This window comes from Artibeus jamaicensis, unplaced genomic scaffold, assembly GCF_021234435.1.
Source record: "Artibeus jamaicensis isolate MK-2021 breed Jamaican fruit bat unplaced genomic scaffold, CSHL_Jam_final contig_484, whole genome shotgun sequence".
Classification (NCBI taxonomy): domain Eukaryota; kingdom Metazoa; phylum Chordata; class Mammalia; order Chiroptera; family Phyllostomidae; genus Artibeus; species Artibeus jamaicensis.
This window is the reverse complement of record NW_026521859.1, coordinates 11,584,982-11,603,324: the sequence shown is the minus strand read 5'-3', so window position 1 is coordinate 11,603,324 and position 18,343 is coordinate 11,584,982. Positions and strand designations below refer to the sequence as shown.

The 18,343-nt window shown below is 52.4% G+C and overlaps 1 protein-coding gene across 1 annotated transcript; it reads left to right on the top strand.

Moving 5' to 3' along the window:
• The first annotated feature begins 593 nt into the window (after positions 1–593).
• PPP2R5D (protein phosphatase 2 regulatory subunit B'delta) lies at positions 594–18,253 on the top strand. Its single transcript, XM_037154517.2, has 17 exons — positions 594–688; positions 827–1,068; positions 5,887–5,964; positions 13,006–13,228; positions 13,452–13,651; positions 13,734–13,844; positions 13,946–14,038; positions 14,461–14,591; positions 14,714–14,773; positions 14,876–14,984; positions 15,194–15,247; positions 15,547–15,717; positions 15,822–15,949; positions 16,595–16,696; positions 16,786–16,858; positions 16,987–17,103; positions 17,273–18,253. The coding sequence occupies exons 2-17, from the start codon at positions 844–846 to the stop codon at positions 17,408–17,410; spliced, it is 2,013 nt and encodes a 670-aa protein (XP_037010412.1). The 5' UTR covers positions 594–688; positions 827–843; the 3' UTR covers positions 17,411–18,253.
• Positions 18,254–18,343: the final 90 nt, after the last annotated feature.

The window sequence follows — 18,343 nt, the reverse complement described above, 5'->3', positions numbered from 1 at the left end:
ATAACATTGCTCTCCTGGTTAAGGACCACATTCTTATTCTTGAGCCTTCTCCAGTTGCTTCATGTAATCAATCAGATACTGGTGTCCACTTTGTGAAACATATTCCTCCAGCTGCCTCTAGGTTTGTGCAATTTATTACACTATATCTTAATCATCTGTTTATACATGTCTGTGAACTTCATCACACTGGGACTCCTTGAGGGCAGGAACTGATCTTATCCATTATTGGGACATTGGCTTGGGCAGGGGTGGGACCTAAAGAATGTACTTCCCGAGACACTAAACAATGAAGTAGCTTTTCCACCGCGTTCCCGAGTGCGCAAATCTGCTGGTTCGCCAATCCTGGGACACTTGGAGTAGGAACAGGGGTCTTCTTCCCAAAGTTGCAACAAACCCAGGATTCTCATCTTATCTTACCCATGCCCTGGCCTTCCGGGTTTCCCCTTTGACTCTCTGCAAGCCCTGTCTAGGAAACGGATGCCCTCTGGTATTCCTGGGCGCTCTCTGCACTAATTTTGCTTATGCAATTAGTGCAGCAATACCCAGATAGGTACCCTTCATTTTAGGGCTTCTTTTGAACTGGGAGGAGGAGCAGAGTGGGGGAATGAGTGAGAGCCACTTTAGAAAAGAACCGGCTGCGAAGAAAGGCCGAGGCCGACGTACCAAAGACGCTGGAGTGCGGCACTCGGTACTAAGCTTGGGCTTCCCCTTACCCCCGCCTCTTTCTCTAAGCTCGACCCACTTTGGGGCGGGACCTCCCACTGGAGCCAATTCTTGGAGTCTAACCCTGGCGGTTTGTACTCTTCCTTCCCAATGAGAAAAAAAGGAAGCAGCTTGGCTCCAATGACCAATCCAAAGAGGCGGTGCCTGGTTGTCAGGCAGGTTTGTAAGAGTTCGAGCCAATTGGAGGCGCAGACACCGATCGACCCGGGCGCAGCGCGCAGGCGGTGGCGAAGAGACGCCGAGCGGGCCGAGTGCGGCCGAGCAAAGCCGGAGCCGGAGCGGGGCCGCAGAAGCTGGGCCGGGTCCGGACCGGCCGAGATGCCCTATAAACTCAAGAAGGAGAAGGTGAGCGTGGCCCTTTAACCCGCGCCTCCGCCTCGGGGCCTGCGCGGAGCTCTGGGAGGGGCCCGAGCCAGGCCCGGGACAGCCCCAGACTGACCCTCCCGTCCGGCCCCCGCAGGACTCCCTGGGCCAGCCCTCAGGCCCCTTGCTGGTTGCACCCCTAGCCTGTGCTGCAGCTGGGAAAGCGCCTCACCTTGCTCGGGATAGAGTCCTCCCCACTTACACCTCCCGATCTATCCTGGGCTCAGGGTAACCCCCTCCCTGCAGATCTGCCCCTCTCCCAGGTCACTTCCCTGCTTTCTCTCCCCTTACCACTCACTCCTCCAAGCCCCCACCGGTTTGCCCATTTGGGACAGCCTGCCATCTGGGGTAGTCCCTCTAGAACTACTCCCCCTTCCAGCCCCTTCCCTCCCCTTCTGACCTGCCTGGGCCTGGGCCGGCCTTCTCCACCATCTTCTACAGCCCCTTCTCCTGCTCTGCCAAGCTCCCTGACCTAGAACAGCTCTCTCTCTTCTCCATCAAATCTCGCCTAGGCCCCTCCCTCTAGTTCTTTCTTCACATACAAACTTGTGAGACAGGACTGAGCCTTTCCTTCTGTCCGTGGAATCTCAGAATGTCGGTGCTGGACTGGACCTCTGAATGCAGTCAGTGCAATTGGGAGTAATACAGATGAAGAGACTGAGGCCCTGAGAGGGAAAGGGACTTGGCCAAGGTCACACAGCCTGCTGGAGGCCCAGCTGCACTATCAGGGCACTTCTAAGAGGCATCAACCGACTCCCAGGTTCATTCTAAACCAGTCACCTTTCCTAATCTGTGCAGGTTCCTTCCCTTAATCCTTTGCATTTTTCCTTTTTGCATCAGTGCTGGACTTACATCTTCCCTGGGCCATACTGTCCGCAAATCTGGAGTCTATCCTCCCAGATTAATTTTCCTTCTTACTCCCTGGACTAGCCGCCCCTGAACACCCTCACCTTTGTTATGGTGTCCCGATGCAGGCTGTTCTTGATGTTGCCTTCATTTCACCTTCCCCATCTACCTCCATACCACCTTCCCCTGTTCCTCATCCCTGCCTTTCTGTACCCTCTGTTTCCTGCTGTTGCTGAGGTCTGACTCAGAGGTGTGGTTCCTTTGAGATACAGACTCACACAGAGGATGCTAGAATACCAGTTCCAGCCTCCCCCAGCTTTTCCTCTCTTGGGCTGGCCCCTCCTGGTAGGGGACAGCTCTGGCCTTGTGTTCTACACCAATATAAAGCAACCCACTTTATGACCCCAGAGGTGCCATGCTCTCATTTGCCCTCTGATTGGCTGGGTTGCTGGGTTGTCATCTCTGACCTTATTAATTAAACTCTTTATCCTGGGGCTGTTGGAGATCTGCCGGGGTTGTCCCCGTAACCTCTCAGGGCTTGACGTGGGGTTGGTGATGTTGTGGTAGGCATTGAACCTCCTGGGGTGCTGAGCTGGTCAGCATTGTGTGCCTCACCCAGACCCTGTCCTTGGGGAGTGGGCATGCTGTGGTGGTTTGGACAGCTTAGCTTTGATGATACACCCACAAGTCAGCCACACCAGGGGCGAAAGGGCTCCTTCAAAGCATGGAATTCAGGAGTAGCTGGTGAGGTTTCTACCTATCAGTAGTTTTTAGTCTGATGGAACAGGCACCGTCCTATCCACAGAAAAAGCCTTTCTTTATTAGATGATTGAGAAGAAGAAAAATTTTGATTAGACTTGCTAGGACCGCAGGTATAAGTATTTTGTTGGAAAGCATGTTGGAAGGATTAGGGCAGGTGGGGCCAGGCATCTCTGACCCCCTTCAAGGTTTAACATTCTGCTTTTGATTTCCAGTTGCATTTGGCCTCCTCCTTGGTTGGCAAGTCCTGAGGAGGAGAAAGGTGACATGTGACTGAGGTCTTCCTGGATGGAGTGGGGACCAAAAGGAGGGGTGGGCAGAGCATCTTTATTGCTCATCCATCGCTTCTCCTGTTTCCCCTTCATCTCTGTTGCTCCCAGTCTTGGGCGTCTTTCAGAGCTTCATTCCTGCAGCCTTCCCTGACCCCTTCGTTGGGCATGGGCTCTCCTTACTCCCCTGGATTTACAGAACACTTGCTAGGTCACTTATGCCCCTTTTGTGTTCTCTTGGACTGGAATTAATTATGGATAAGTCTTTTCTTCCCCTTGAGGTAATAACTAAGTTCCATTTTGGTTTGGAATCTTCTTTGCACACAGTAGGTGCTCAGTGCATGGGTGCTGAGTCAATCCCTTGCGGGGGAGTTGCATCCCTCCTCTTCCCTTATATTCTGATCTGGGACTTACATCTTTTAGGGTCCTGAGTCAGGTGCCCCTGCTCCCTCCGGCTTTGTTCTTGTTCATAGTGATAGTAATAACGTTGACTAACATTAAAGTTTTCATGTACTCGCTCTGGCTGCTGTGGCTCAGTTGGTTGGAGCATCATCCTGTAGCCGAAAGGTTGTGGGTTCAATCCCCAGTCCGTGTGTGGGCACCTGTGAACCCTGGTCTGGATGCCTCTGATCCCCAGTCAGGATGCGTACAGGAGGCAGCTAATCAATGCTTCTCTCTTGTGTTGATGTGTTTCTGTCTCCCTTCCACTCTCTCTAAAGCAGTGGGGGAGAAAATGTCCTCAGGTAAGGATTAAAAAAAGGTTTTTGTGTGCCAGACACTATGCTAAGGGAATTAGGTACCGTGATTGTCATCATTTGGTAGATGAGGAAACTGAGACTCAGAGAGGCTAGTTAACTTGCTGCTCTGATTATGTAACTGCTAAGAATTTGGCCCCGAACACAGGGCTAGTCCTACTGTGCCTTGCAGCCTTGGACTACTAGGCTGGGCCCACATGTGTGCACTTCACCTGTTCTGCAGGAGCCAGCGAGCGGGGTGAATTGCGGGCCTGGTCTTCCCACGCTTGCACACACCCAGGCAGCTAGGATCTCTCTTAGGTATACTTCCCGAGAGACATGACTGAGTGCTGTAGGGTAGGTAGGTAGGTGGAGGGGCACAAAAGAGATCCAGGAGCTTATGATTAAGTAGAAAGATGAGACATATGTGATGAGGGGTCAGTTTTGTGCAAGAGGCCCACAACTGGGGTATATGCAGCCTGCTCCGTGTTGTGTCCTGCCTGCACCCCCTCATCCTTTTCCTCTTCGCCCCATGGTCTGAGCTACTCTCTGGCCCCTTGAGGAGGGGTCAGTGTGCCCAGCCCAATCAGTAGGCACTAGGAGAGCACCCAGCACCGAGAAGGAGCCCGCCTGCTGACGTGACTGCTAGGAGCTGCTCTGCACCTGCGAAAGGCTTTCTTCCTCCCCGCCCCCATGAAGCGTTCCCCCTACTCCAGCCCACACAGAGCTTGCTTCTCTCCAAAATCCTTTTGCCCCCATAGTCACAGTCATTTGATTTAACACTTCTCACTGAAGGAAGGGGCTTGGATGTCGTTGAGTCACAGAATCTCAGAGCTGGAAGTGATTTCCAAGGTCCTCCAATCCTGTCTTCATTTAAGGCATGAGTCCCTTCAGTGACATGTCTTAGAGCAGCCGTGAATGCCCCCCTGCCTGATTGCTCTTGGGCTCGGGGAGCTTGCAGCCTCACCAGGCGGCCTGGTTCTGTGCAGCTGCTCTGGGAGAAAATTCTTCCTTGTTTGGAGTGTCATCCCGTCTTCCTGCCACTTCAGCCTGTGGCTCTTACGCCTCTGGATCCACATAGAACAAGTTGCATCTTTTGTCCACAGGGCAGCCCTTCAGTCGCCTGTGAGGCTCCCCGTTGCTGCCCCTCCCACCGTGACTCCTCCTTTCCATTGTTACCTCTCCCAGGTCCTGCAGCTGTTGCTCTCAGGACAAGCTTTTGAATCTACTCCCGCTATGGGTTGTATGCCGTGTCCCCCGCCCCCAAGAAAACCTAGAATTTGTCTTTGTCCCTCCCAAAGTCTGATGCTCACAGTGAACCAGCGCCTCCAGAATGGCCATCAGTGCCAAGGACAGGGGTGCTTTCGTGTACCCCTGTGCCAAGCACTCCACGCTGTGTTAACTGGAGGGAAGGTCAAGTGGCTGCCGAGGCATTCGTGCACACAGATGATTAGTTTTGAGCTTGCAGTCAGACCACGATCCCCAAGTCTTTTTCATACTTCCCCCACCCTGTCCCTGTACAGTTGCTTTTTTTTTTTTGGCCCGAAGCATAGAAAGAGTTGCTAAGCAGGGCTTTGAGCCAATGGCCAGGTCCCCAAGGGAGCCTGGGACTAGCACTTACTTTTTGCAGTAACTCCTGTGCTTGTCCACTGAGGTGTTCTTGGGACAATTCCTATACCTGTTAGCATTCCTGGGCCCCACCGATTGTGCCGGTAGCACCCTCTTGTGTGGGTGCAGTTTGTGACATCGAAAATAAAAAGCCTCCTGCTCTTCCCAGTGGCCTTGGTGGGGGAGGAGTGACTCCTTCCTGTCCGGCATGAGAGCCTCAGGCACCCTCTGCCCACGGTAGCTCGTTCCATGGTGCTTTCACCCTGGGTGTTGACAGAGGCGCTCCCTGGCCCCAATTCACACACCAGCCTTGGGAGGGGAAGAGTGTTATCATGCTTAATTATTGTGTGTTAGAGATGTCTTCCCAACCAGATTCTAAACTCTTTGGAGTGACTAAGTTTCCCTCTGTGTATTCCAACCCCTCCTCCCCTGGGCTAGGTACAAGGTAGGTTCTGGGTGATTCTTATCGATCGATTGATTCAACTGGACAGAGGATAATTACAGCAAAGACCTAAGGAAGGAGTCCAGATAAGTCCTCTCCCTCCCCTGGCATGTACTAACTCTAACTCATCTTCTTCCTTCAGGAGCCCCCCAAGCTTGCCAAAGGCACAGCCAAGCCCAGCAGCTCAGGCAAGGATGGTGGAGGCGAGAGCACTGAGGAGGTAATAAATACGAATGTGGGCACCCCCCCGGTTATGCTGCCGGTAGCAGCTCCAGGGAAGGAGCTCCACAGCCCGGGAGGGCCCCAGGACGGCCCATCCAGCCTGCCCTCGGGCAGACTGTCCCTTTGGCTGGTATAGAGCAGAGAAGCTCTCCCACTCTTCAGACTCCCTAGTGGTTCCTGTGAGAGTTGGTTCTCTGCCTGCCAGCTTTGAATATTGAGAATTCCTTTTCCTCAGGGTCAAAAGCTCAGGGTACCAGGTCCTGGGGAAGGGAAGAAGTACATGGGTGTTCAGTGGGGTGGCAAGTGGCTCTGGGAGGGGTAGGGAGCAGAGGTCTGCGCAACCCAGCAATCTAGGGCTGTAAAGCAATAAATGGCAAGCGGAGAGAACACTGCAGGGAGGAGGGCCTTAAGGAAGCCCAGAGTATGTCCAGGAAGGTCTGCGAGCATGCTCAGTGGGCTGCTCAGGGTGGCGGGTGGCCCTGTGAACACTCTGAGCCAGTGCCTGGGTTACCCAGGGGCTGGTGGTCCTCGATTTCTCTGCTTCCTGTCTCCTGTTCCAGACCGTTCAGAGGGATGCACAGGAAACAGAGGCAGGTCTGGGTGTTTCGGGGGGAAGAGATCTATTAACAAGTGTTTGGGGTTAACTCTGGATTTAGATTCTGGGTAGTTCATGTCCCTATCCTGTCACCTTTAAAGAAAACCAAGCACTCTTCACACCTGCGGCCATTGCGTTGGGCCTCACTGGAGTAATCAAAGAATCAGGGTGGCTGTCCCCCATTTTACAAACACGAGAGTTGAGGACCACAGAAGATAAATTCCTCTGCACTGATATAGCAGTCCGATTAGGTCTCCAGAATAGTCCTGATCACTGGGTGTTGTAACTATTTTTTCCCACCAGACTGTGGACTTGGAGGGAAGAAGGGGCTTCTTTCCCACCCTGTGTGTCCGTGCACACGGTTCCCAGTAGCTCGGTAAACACCGGCGGGAACGCTCCCTCTGGGTTCAGTCTTCCCTTTAGGAGCAACGACATCAGTGGAACCCACAGGGAAGGTAGTTGGGAACTGGCACCTGAGTTCAAAGCATCAAGAGAGCCTTAGAAACAGGATTTAAAGGGGCAGAAAGGGCCCTGGCTGGTGTGGCTCGGTGGACTGAGTGCTGGCCTGCAAATCAGAGAGAGTCGCTTGTTGGATTCCCAGTCAGGGCATATGCCTGGGTTGCAGACCAGGTCCCTAGTTGGAGGCGTGTGAGAGGCAACCACACATTGATGCTTCTCTCCCTCCCTTTCTTCCCCTAATATTTTTTAACTTTTTAATAATAAGATATTTATTTTTAATAAATAATTTATATTATTTATTTAAAAAATAAAACCTTAAAAAAAGAGAGACAAAGGAATGGTTAGGGGCTGTACCTTTTGCCAACTAACTCATACTTGTTCCATTATTACATTGATGTCATTTCCTGAAATCGGTCTACTTTGACGCCCCCCAGCCCCCAGGACAGGGTCAGGGGTCCTGCTATCTGCTCCTCCGGCATCCAGTACCATCCACAGCAGCACTTCACCAGAGCTGTAGTGCAAAAATTCCATGTGAATTCCTTGTTTACCGGTTGGCTCCTTTGTTAGCACACGACCTCCAATGCCAGAGGACCTGGCACACCGGAGACACCGGCGACACCGGCATTTAAATGCATCAGTGAGTGAAAAGTGAATGAGCAAATAAACCAATTTCAAATGAGAGCTGGAAGGAGCCTTAGAGTCTGACCCCTCCTTCCATAGGTGGGAAAACGAAGGCCAAGCGAGTTGAGAGACCAGCTCCTAGGATTTCCCCACTGCCTTTCCGGACAAATCTGATAAAGGCAGTAAGTCAGTGTCAGGCCCTCTGGGAACAGAGTGAGTTCACCTTTTGCTCTGTTTTGTGAAACACTGCTCGGGGCTTCACTGTACGGCAGCTGCAGGAGTTCTGCTCTGTGCTTTTCTAGAGATGTATCCGTGTGGCTCCAGGGAGAGGGACAGTGGAAAAGTTGGTGGCCAGGCTGTGAGGCCCAGGTCATCAAAAGCTGTTTGGCACAGTCTTGTCCTCGTCCCTCACCTAGTCCAGAATTCTGGGCTCTTAGAGCCAAATTTGCCCTGTGTTAGGCATTTATTTGCCCGTCTTTCCAGCTGACCCTAAAACCACAGCAGGCAATATTGATTTTATTGAATTTGCGTGTATTAGTTTCCTAGGGTACCCATAACAAATGACCACAAACTGTGTGGATGAAAATAACGGGTTTATTTTTGCACAGTTTGGGAGGCCAGAAGTCTCCAGAAAATCAGGGTGCCAGCAGGCCCTTTCCCGCTGAGGTTCTAGGGGAGAATCTGAGCCATGCCCCTGCCCCAGCTCCTGGTGGCTTCCAGGGATCCTTGGCCTGTAGATGCATCACTGCATTCTCCACGTCCGGCCCCACGTGGCCTTCTTCCCTGTGTGTGTGCCCGTGTCTGTGTGTCCAGATTTTCCTCTTAGTAAGGACTCAGTCCTGTTGGATTCAGGGCCCACCCTAACCCAGTATGACCTCGTTTTAACTAGATTATGTCCACAAAGACCCTATTTCCAAGTGATGTCACACTTACAGATGTTGGGTTGATGTGAACTCCAGGAGGGACACTGTTCTACTCAGTACACTCTATACCTACCAGGCATTGTGTTGAGTACTTTGCATGCATTTAATCTTATAACCTTCTCTTTTAATCTTCCCTGTACTCCCATCCGGTCACTTTATTACCATTATCCCCATTCAACAGATGACACTGAGGCTTAATAATGCAAAGCAGCTTTTACGTGGCAATAAAACAGCAGAGCTAGAATCCTCCCTAGGCCTGTGCGGCTCAGAAGTCGGTTCTTCTGTGTCCTTGATACACTGCGCACTGGCTCTGAGATTCTGGAGACAGTCTCAGGCTGGAAAGGGGCCTCAGGAGATCAGGTCAGACTTACTCTGACCTGCGCCAGGCTCTTGTTCGGTTGTCTTCGGAGGAAGCAGTTCGGGGCTGTGGGCTTTTCTATGGGCTGTGGGCTTTCTTATGCCCTGTCCTGAGTTCTGGGAGGGGAGGTGCAGGGAGCAAGAAATTATCCCGTTCTCCCCCACTTTCACTTTAGCCTGACCTCCCTGTAGCCAGATTGTTACCCTAAAACCATGTTTGGTCATATATCGGTCCTCCACTTCAAAAGCTCTGTTGGCATCTCGTTGTTCACAAACTCAGGCTCACACCCTCGCCGAGCTGGCCTACCCATCCCTTTAACTCCCACCCTGGTTTCTTGTCGCATGAGCCCTTTTATGGCTCAGGGTTCTTACTGATGTGATTCCATTGGCCTGGACTGCTTTATTTTTCTCCTTTCTTCCTTTGCCTAAAGTCGTATTTATCCTTTAAAGGCCAAAATAAAAGTTACCTCTTCAGGAACATCTTCCCTAATCCTTCAGGCAGAGTTTGCAGTTCAGCCCTCCGGGCTCCTCCCATAATGCTCTGTTGCTTTCTGCCTTTGCATTTCCCTTGTTCTAACAGCTGCTCTCTGTGTCTGTCTCACCCACTGGACTCTGAGCTCTTCCTGGGCAAGGGCCATGTCCTATCATCCACCTTTTAATCTCTGATGCGGAGAGCGTGGTATTTATTGAATGAGTGAAGGAAGGAAAAAATTAAGCACAACTAGATAGAGCTCCAGATGTCAGTATAGGAGTGAACGCCTCTGTGATTTTCAGGGTTTTAAACTAAAATGATCTTTATTGGGCTAGTTAATCTATTATTTAAAAGTTATAACCTTAGTCCTGGCATTTTTCACTGTTTATCTTTCATCTTTCTGTTCCAACATCTTTCTGTAGTGCTTAAGTAATATTTCTACCTCCTACTTTTTTATGCTTAAATATGTGGGTTGAATTTTTTTTTATTTTATTTATTTTGAGACAGAGGGGAGAGTAGGGAGAAAGAGAGAGAGAGAGACATCAGTGTGGGGTTGCCTCTCACGGCCCTGATGGGGGACCCGGCCCACATGTGGGTTGAATTATTAATGGTGGCTATTAGGATGCGGTCGGACCAGCGTTGGTTCAGAATGAGCAAGTACAGTTGTCATCTTCTGAGTGTCAGCATGGTGTATGAATCAAAGCACCACTGGACGGCTGGAGGCCTGAGACCAGGAGGGCTTCTAGGAGTTTGGATCCCACCGGGAGTCCAGGCAGAGGCGATGGCCACTACAGAGTGGGCCAGTCTCAGAAGTGGGAACAGGCAGGACAGGGTAGAAGGTGGGGAGCAGGTTGGCTGAGCCTTCTCTGGTCCAGTCACACTCTGACAGCTGCAGAGGGTCCTCCAGGGGACTCACCTGCCTCCCACAGCCAGCCCCGGTCAGGGAGCGGGGGTCAGAAGCTGGAGCTTTTAGGAGAAAGTGTTGAACATGAAGTGAGTCTCTGGCATATCTTCATACCTCCCTTCTGGCCAGCATGCTTCCTAGCGAAGGGAGAACAGACCAGGGATGCTCCTTGGGTCTGGGGCCTGGGAGCCAGTGGTCCCTACAAAACCAGTGTAGTTTTTAAATTTTGATTTTTAGCCGTGCAACCTTCTCTTGAAACCTACGTGCAGAATGCTTGGGAAACCACTAATCTAGTTTCACCCCCTCCTCATTTGTGGAGAAAACTGAGACCTCGCTTTTCCCAGCGTCCTGCGTTTCCTCTTGGTGTGAGGTTTGTAGAGGTGCAGGCTGTCTGCTTCTTACCCGGGAGGACGAAGAGGGACTTGTTTCTCCCTGGTTTTTGTTCCTCTGCTTCCTCGGGGCCCCTCACCCTACTATCACTAATGTCTCTCCCTCCCACTCTGCTTCTGCTGCCGCTGGGGGCTCTGTACTGAGGCTTCCCGAGCTGGGACAGGAAAGGCCTTGGCCCCCAATCAACCAACCAGACATTCGCTGAAGGCCTGTTAGGTGCCAGTGTTGAGAAGACCCAGCGCAGTGCAAACCAGCGTCCAGGCTTTCGAGGGACGTGCTGTCCAGTGGGGGAATGATACTCAAACAGACCAAGAAAGAGGTGTCACTGGGGGTGATCAGGGAGCCACTGGTATAGAGAAGTAGTGTCAGGAGGCTGGGGACAGGGGATGGACACCCAGGGCCTGAGGTCATCTGAGAAGGCTTTTAGAAAAAGGTGGGACTGTAACTGGGTTTTGAAAGATGCAGTGCCCTCTGCTGTCCCCATTTTAAAACAAGGACAGTGCATTTGAGGAAGGAAGTTTCAGGCTGCATTCCTAAAACCCAGGGGGGAAGTAGTAATAATAACTATCTCATAGTAATAATAACTCTCCAGCTCAGGTGGCCCAGCTGGATGTGGCCACCTGTCCGGCTGCAGCGGGTCTCTGGCTGGGGGTGAGGGCCGTCCTGCGGTGCAGCCCCTCCGCTCTCCCAGGAGGGGTACCAGGACCATGGGGGGGTTGGGGATAGCCCCGCCCATGTCTGTGTGCAGGCTTCTGAAGACGGGCTTCGTGGGGCTTGGACACCCATGTCTGGGAGGAAGTAAAGAGATAGCTTTAATAATTAGCTGTATTTACAAAATGCAGAAAAGCAGAAGAAAGTCACCTATCATTCTGCTGCCACAGGAGGTAGTCCTGACCGCAGCGGTGGGCTTGCTCTTGATCTTCCCGTCTTAGGTGGGCTTCAGGGTCCATGTGTTGCAATGTGGGGGCTCAGGCATGTCCAGTTTGTTATCACCCTTACTCAGCATAGCAAGCAGTTTTGTGCCACTACATAGTTTTAGGCTTTTTGTCCTGTGGTAAATTTTTATCAGTGTGATAAACACGAACACGTACAGCTTTCAGAAAGTCGGGTGGCACTCTGGGGCTTCGGTGAGGAGGACAGCCACGCCCTGGCCCTTCTCCTCCCGTTGCTCTGTGGCAGCCACTTCCAACTCCTAACTCTTTCTTCGGAGAGTGACTTCTGTACTTCCAAATAAAACTCTTTTACTGCTTTTTTTTTTCCAAAAATTTTTGAGGTTTTCATTTAACTAGTGACTCATTACTGTGGAAAATTAAAACTTCAGTGTCTTATAACTCTGCACACACATTTCCCCTCCTCTCAGAATTCTTACCATCAATTTTGGGTACGTGACTACAACTGAATAAATATTTTTCACAGCTGAACCATGTGTGATTACATTTAGTACATAATTTTCACAAACATAATTTTAACTCCATGATATCCCATCTATTTATTTGCTGTTATAAATAAGGTTGTAAAAAGTATAAAAACGCCGAAGCCCTTTTTTTATACTTAAGATTTTTCTTAAGCCATATTTATTTCTAGTAGTTAAACCACTGAGACATGGGAATGGATTTCTTTTAACTTTTAATGGAAGAATGTCACACATTCAGTAAAGTCATACAGTATCGTAATCTTAGGTGTCTGCTCAATCAATTTTTACATACGTTTTTCTATGGACTCTCTCCCAGACCCAGTCAAGATGTAAAATGCTTCCATTACTCAGAAGGTCCCTCGTGCCATTTCTCAGTCAGTACACACACAACCCCCTCACCGTGCTAGCCCAGCCCTGGAAGCGCAGCCGCCTTTCTGACTTCTGTTACCACCTGTTCATGAACTGGAGTGACTTTTTTTTTTTTAAAGATTTTATTTATTTTTAGAGAGAGGGGCAGGAGGGAGAAAGAGGAGAGAAACATCATTTGGTTCCCTCTTGCACGCCCCCTGCTGGTGACTAGCCTGCAATCCAGGCATGCGCTCTGACTAGGAATTGAACCAGTGACCTTTTGGTTTGCAGGCTGGTGTTCAATCCACTGAGCCACACTGGCCAGGCCTGGAGTGAACATTTTGAAGGTCCTTCATGCACAGGCTGTGGGCATTACTTTGGGAGACATGACTTCATGAACATTCCCTTCCAGGGATAAGCCATAGTTATCTCTAATCCTGGCCTTGGTTCCTTCAGGGCAGAGACATAAGTGGGCTGGGGGGTGAGGGATGGTCCAGGCCTGGGGTGGCAGACAGCACCTGGGGAGTGGACTTCAACCATTCACTTCTTTAACCAGGCTCAGCCCCAGCTGCAGCCTCAAGCCCAGCCGCAGCCACAGCCCCAGTCTCAGCCACCGCCATCCAACAAGCGTCCCAGCAACAGCACACCCCCCCCAACGCAGCTCAGCAAAATCAAGTACTCAGGGGGCCCCCAGATTGTCAAGAAGGAGCGACGGCAAAGCTCCTCTCGCTTCAATCTCAGCAAGAACCGGGAGCTGCAGAAGCTTCCTGCCCTGAAAGGTACTTGGGAAAGGTCAAGGGGGCTGGTGCACCAGCCCTGGGGGCACGGGGCGTTGGCGAATGGCGGCTTGAGGTATTTTGGGAGGATGGGGCTTCAGCAAATGCAAAGGGAGTTCCACTGCGCTGAGGGTGCCAGGGAGCGGGATGGGGTAGCCCTGTAAGACAAGGAGGGAGTGGCAGCGATGCTCTGGGGAGGAGAGCCTGACTGCTGGGCCCCCTCTAGATTCCCCAACCCAGGAACGGGAGGAGCTGTTCATCCAGAAGCTTCGCCAGTGCTGTGTCCTCTTTGACTTTGTGTCAGACCCACTCAGTGACCTCAAATTCAAGGAGGTGAAGCGGGCAGGACTCAATGAAATGGTGGAGTACATCACCCACAGCCGCGACGTTGTCACTGAGGCCATCTACCCTGAGGCTGTCACCATGGTGGGCACAGGGAAAGGGGGGCATGGGCAGGGCTGGGGACCAAGAAGCTCGACCAGAGCTCTCACCTGGGCCCAACCTTCAGTTTTCAGTGAACCTCTTCCGGACACTGCCACCTTCATCAAATCCCACCGGGGCCGAGTTTGACCCAGAGGAAGACGAGCCCACCCTGGAAGCTGCCTGGCCACATCTCCAGGTTGGCCCTGGCCGCAGGGACTGGGGCCAGTATCTCTGAGACGGGGGTATCTCCTGGTCCTTGGGAATACTCCCTGAGTGTACGCTCCTTTCTCCCCACAGCTCGTGTACGAGTTTTTCTTACGTTTCCTTGAGTCTCCCGATTTCCAGCCAAACATAGCCAAGAAGTACATTGACCAGAAGTTTGTCCTTGCTGTGAGTCCCTGAAGTTCCTGTCCTTTCTCTCCTTCTAGCATGTGAACTCTAGACCCACATCCCTTACTCCAGTCCCAGCTGCTCTTTCTCCTTCTGCAAGTATATTGGGTTTCAGCTATGTCTGTACAGGAGACTGGGGGTTAAGGTTAAACAAACCTACTCTGCCTTCAGAAGCTTCCAGCATAATGAAAGGAAACAAAAAAGCAAGTTATCCAGTCCCCTCAATGGGGGTATGCAAACATGCATACTCAGATGTCCCCTTGGGTAGAGCAGTATAATAAAATGACTCCCCCCAGACACTCGTCCCCAGGCCCCCTCTCCACAGAGCCTTTGGGCTTCTCCCAGCAGGACCCTAAGTTACCCCAGCCTTGCCTTTCTCAGCTCCCGCCTCACCCGCTGCCTTTCCTCTTGCCTGCTCCCAGCTCCTGGACCTGTTTGACAGTGAGGACCCTCGAGAGCGGGACTTCCTCAAGACTATCTTGCATCGGATCTATGGCAAGTTTTTGGGGCTCCGGGCTTATATCCGTAGGCAGATCAACCACATCTTCTACAGGTGAGGCCAGGACCCCAGGTTCAGGAGCAAAGCAAGCACCGCTAAGTTGGGGGAAGAAGGGAGGTAGGGGGATTTCAGAAGGGGCATCAGGGTTGTCAAGAGACCCTTTTTTCTTTCCTCAGGTTCATCTACGAGACGGAGCATCACAACGGGATTGCCGAGCTCCTGGAGATCCTGGGCAGGTGAGAGGCGGGGTGGGGGCGCACACGGCCGACGAAGGTTGGGAGGTTGGTGCACCCGGCTGAAACAGGCCCTTCGGTCCTAATAAACCTCTCAACTCCTAGCATCATCAATGGCTTTGCCTTGCCCCTTAAGGAAGAGCACAAGATGTTCCTTATTCGTGTCCTGCTTCCCCTTCACAAAGTCAAGTCCCTGAGTGTCTACCACCCTCAGGTGAGCTGCCTTCCTCCTGACTATCCCTGACGCTGAGAGCAGAGGAATGACAGAGAAGGAAGCTCTCCAGCTGGGATGGGGAGGCAGAGGGAGCGGGTGGAGACATTTCCTGTGTACACCTTTTTCCATTTGGGGTCTTGCTTCTGTCACTGCCCTGTGTGAGACCTGGGCCCTGCACCTCACCTCCTTTCTACCGCAACCTTTTGCAGCTGGCATACTGCGTGGTGCAGTTCCTGGAGAAGGAGAGCAGTCTCACTGAACCGGTAATTCCCTTTCTAAGCCCCAGTGTCCTCCTCTGTCAGTAGCTCTCGCCAGTCTCTATCTGTCACGCAGTGCCATAGGCAGGTGCTCAGGAGGGGTATAGCCCAACAGGTGACATGGCGTCCTCTTTGAAGAAGAAAAACCTACACAGACCTAGGAGATAGATCCAAGCCAGAGAGACATCAGCAGCCAGCCGAGGCCACCCGTGCCCTGCCCACTGTGGTGGGGTGGGGGAGGGAGACTTCCTGGAGAACCAGGTAGTTGTTGAGAATTTTGTTCCCACCTCCTCCTCGTCTCACAGGTCATTGTGGGGCTTCTCAAGTTCTGGCCAAAGACCCACAGCCCCAAGGAGGTGATGTTCCTGAATGAGCTAGAGGAGATTCTGGATGTCATTGAACCTTCAGAGTTCAGCAAAGTGATGGAACCACTCTTCCGCCAGCTTGCCAAATGTGTCTCTAGCCCCCATTTCCAGGTGAGATCCAGACCCAGCATAATCCAGCCCTGCCTCCCAGGAACTGAGGGGGTTCTTGAGCAAAGCAAGCTGTACCCACACGGAGTCCTGCCTGTCCCCACCAGGTGGCAGAGCGCGCCCTCTATTACTGGAACAATGAGTACATCATGAGCCTGATAAGTGACAACGCTGCCCGAGTCCTCCCCATCATGTTCCCCGCACTCTACAGGAACTCCAAGAGCCACTGGAACAAGTAGGAGGCTGCGGTGGGGCTCTGGTTTTGTACGCTGTGAGGGCGTGGGAGATCTAAAGAGCCGATGATTTCATCTGGTCACTCTGCAAGCAGGGATGGTGCCCACTGTACGTTCCTAGGACCTTGAAGGACTGACTAGGGAGAAAAGATACCTGTGAGAGATCTCGGGGGTCACAAACAGCAGAGCAGTGGCCTGCATTACACTGCTTCTTGCACTCGGATATTATGTCTTTTTGGAGACTTAACTCCATGCTTTAGGAAGCTGATGTGATCTTCTTAATGTGTTGAATCCGTGTTGTAAAAAGGCTTTCCTGGTAAACACAAACACTGCAGTGCAGACACACCTCCCGTTGCCGGGAGGCCGTCAGTGTGGGCTGCTGCGGAAGAGGCGGTGGGGGGAAGGCAGGTCGTAGAGCACAGGGCGAGGGGAAGGATGGGTAGGCCGAGCGATATCTGCGAAGACCCTGAAATGTCAAGCTGGTCACATGGTTTGACCAGAGATGAGTTTACACTGTAGAGAGGTTTGGGAAATGGGCGTGGTGAATGAGAAAGCTCTTAGCAGAGACACCTCCTAGAAGAGAGCGAAATGGGACCTGGCACTAAGGGCAGGCTCTGGCCCCTCACGCTTCTTTCCCCCGGTGGCAGGACAATCCATGGACTGATCTACAATGCCCTGAAGCTGTTCATGGAGATGAATCAGAAGCTGTTCGATGACTGCACACAGCAGTACAAGGCAGAGAAGCAGAAGTGAGTGTGTCTGTGCCCCGGGGGCTTTGGTCATCCATCACCAGCCCCCTCCACTTCTCTCTCAAACTCCTCTGTCTTCGTTCCCTCAGGGGCCGGTTCCGAATGAAGGAAAGAGAAGAGATGTGGCAAAAGATTGAAGAGCTGGCCCGGCTTAATCCCCAGGTGAGGCTTTCCTGCCACCGCCCGGAACTGAGGGGCCACCTTACTTAGGCTGGGGGCAGGTTTGAGGAGGAGTAGAGCACAGGTGCAGACTTCTGAAGTGGTTCCCCCACTTGTCGATCCCTCCTCAGTATCCCATGTTCCGAGCTCCACCACCGCTGCCTCCTGTGTACTCGATGGAGACAGAGACCCCCACAGCAGAAGACATCCAGCTTCTGAAGAGGACAGTGGAGACAGAGGCTGTGCAGGTGACAGGGCACAGAGGGAGGTGGCAGGGGGTTGGGGGGAGAGCAGAAATAAGGACAGCTCTGGGAGGGGGAGGAGACAGGAACAGCAGAGCCAAGGAGGGAGGGGGGAAATAATAGAACCTACTGGGATTTGGTCACCATTCCTTGTTTTCTCCATGTCTACACACAGATGCTAAAAGACATCAAGAAGGAGAAAGTGCTGCTTCGGAGGAAGTCAGAGCTGCCCCAGGACGTGTACACCATTAAGGCGCTAGAGGCTCACAAGCGGGCGGAAGAGTTCTTAACTGCCAGCCAGGAGGCTCTCTGACGCCCTCACCTTCCCTTCCCTGCGCAGGGCCACAGCCCACTCAGCCCTGGGACGCTGCCCCACCCTCCACCCTCTGCTCCCCACTGGCTGACTTGGGGCAAGGCAGTGCCTCTCTAGCTACTCTAGGGAGGGTGATGGGGCATGTGAAGCAGGGACACTCACAGAGTGGTCCGTCTTCTCCCCAAAATGTGTCCATGCCTCCCAGTGGCTAGTGCAGACAGGCTGAGCACTGAGACGTTCAGCGTTCAGACAGCTGGGATGCCGGTCCCCTCCTGCTCCCAACCCCACAGCTACCTGAGGCTGCTGAGAAACACACACAGGAATCCATATGCCCCTCCCCTCTTCCCTTCATCCTCATCTGAACTCCAGGGGTCTCCTTTTTTCCTCCTCTGCAGAGCACACAAGGAGCAGCAGGAGATTCTTCTCACCAAAGTTATGTCAAGCCCCAGTGGCCCCTAAAGTCAGTAGCTGGAGGGTTGCCAGCCCCCAACAGCACAAAGAGGCCCCCAGCCCCTGCAATGTGCAGGCTGACAGGGCTGTACTATTTCCTCTTACCCCCTGCCTGACCAAGACCATGTAGGTGGTCAAAAAACTGCATAGGCTGTGGACAACAGGTGATGAATAGAGCCCAGCTGGATCAAGAGAAGGGGGATGAACACACACCCTACCTTGTGCCCTGTCTTTGGTGAGCACAGCCCTAGGATCATAGATATGGAAGGGACCACCTGGGGCTGACTGCTTTCCTGTGCTGTTGGTTCCCAAAGTTAGGAGGAAGGAAGCAGGGAGCAGTGTCCTAAGCATGGCTCCCCCTCAACACCTATTTATTTGCTTGTTTGTGCTGGGCAGACCCTCACTTGTCCCTTTTAGGCATCATGGAGGGGCAAGGGACTTGGGAGAGCCAGGCCTGGGTTCCAGAGGCACAGGCAGTGCAGC

Excerpts from the sequence above, each read along its gene's own strand:
- PPP2R5D (XM_037154517.2), top strand. The coding sequence starts at position 844 with ATGACCAATCCAAAGAGGCGGTGCCTGGTTGTCAGGCAGGTTTGTAAG. Across the intron at positions 13,652-13,733 it reads ACCCTGAGGCTGTCACCATG|TTTTCAGTGAACCTCTTCCG; the intron begins GTGGGCACAGGG and ends CCCAACCTTCAG. Across the intron at positions 13,845-13,945 it reads CTGCCTGGCCACATCTCCAG|CTCGTGTACGAGTTTTTCTT; the intron begins GTTGGCCCTGGC and ends TTCTCCCCACAG.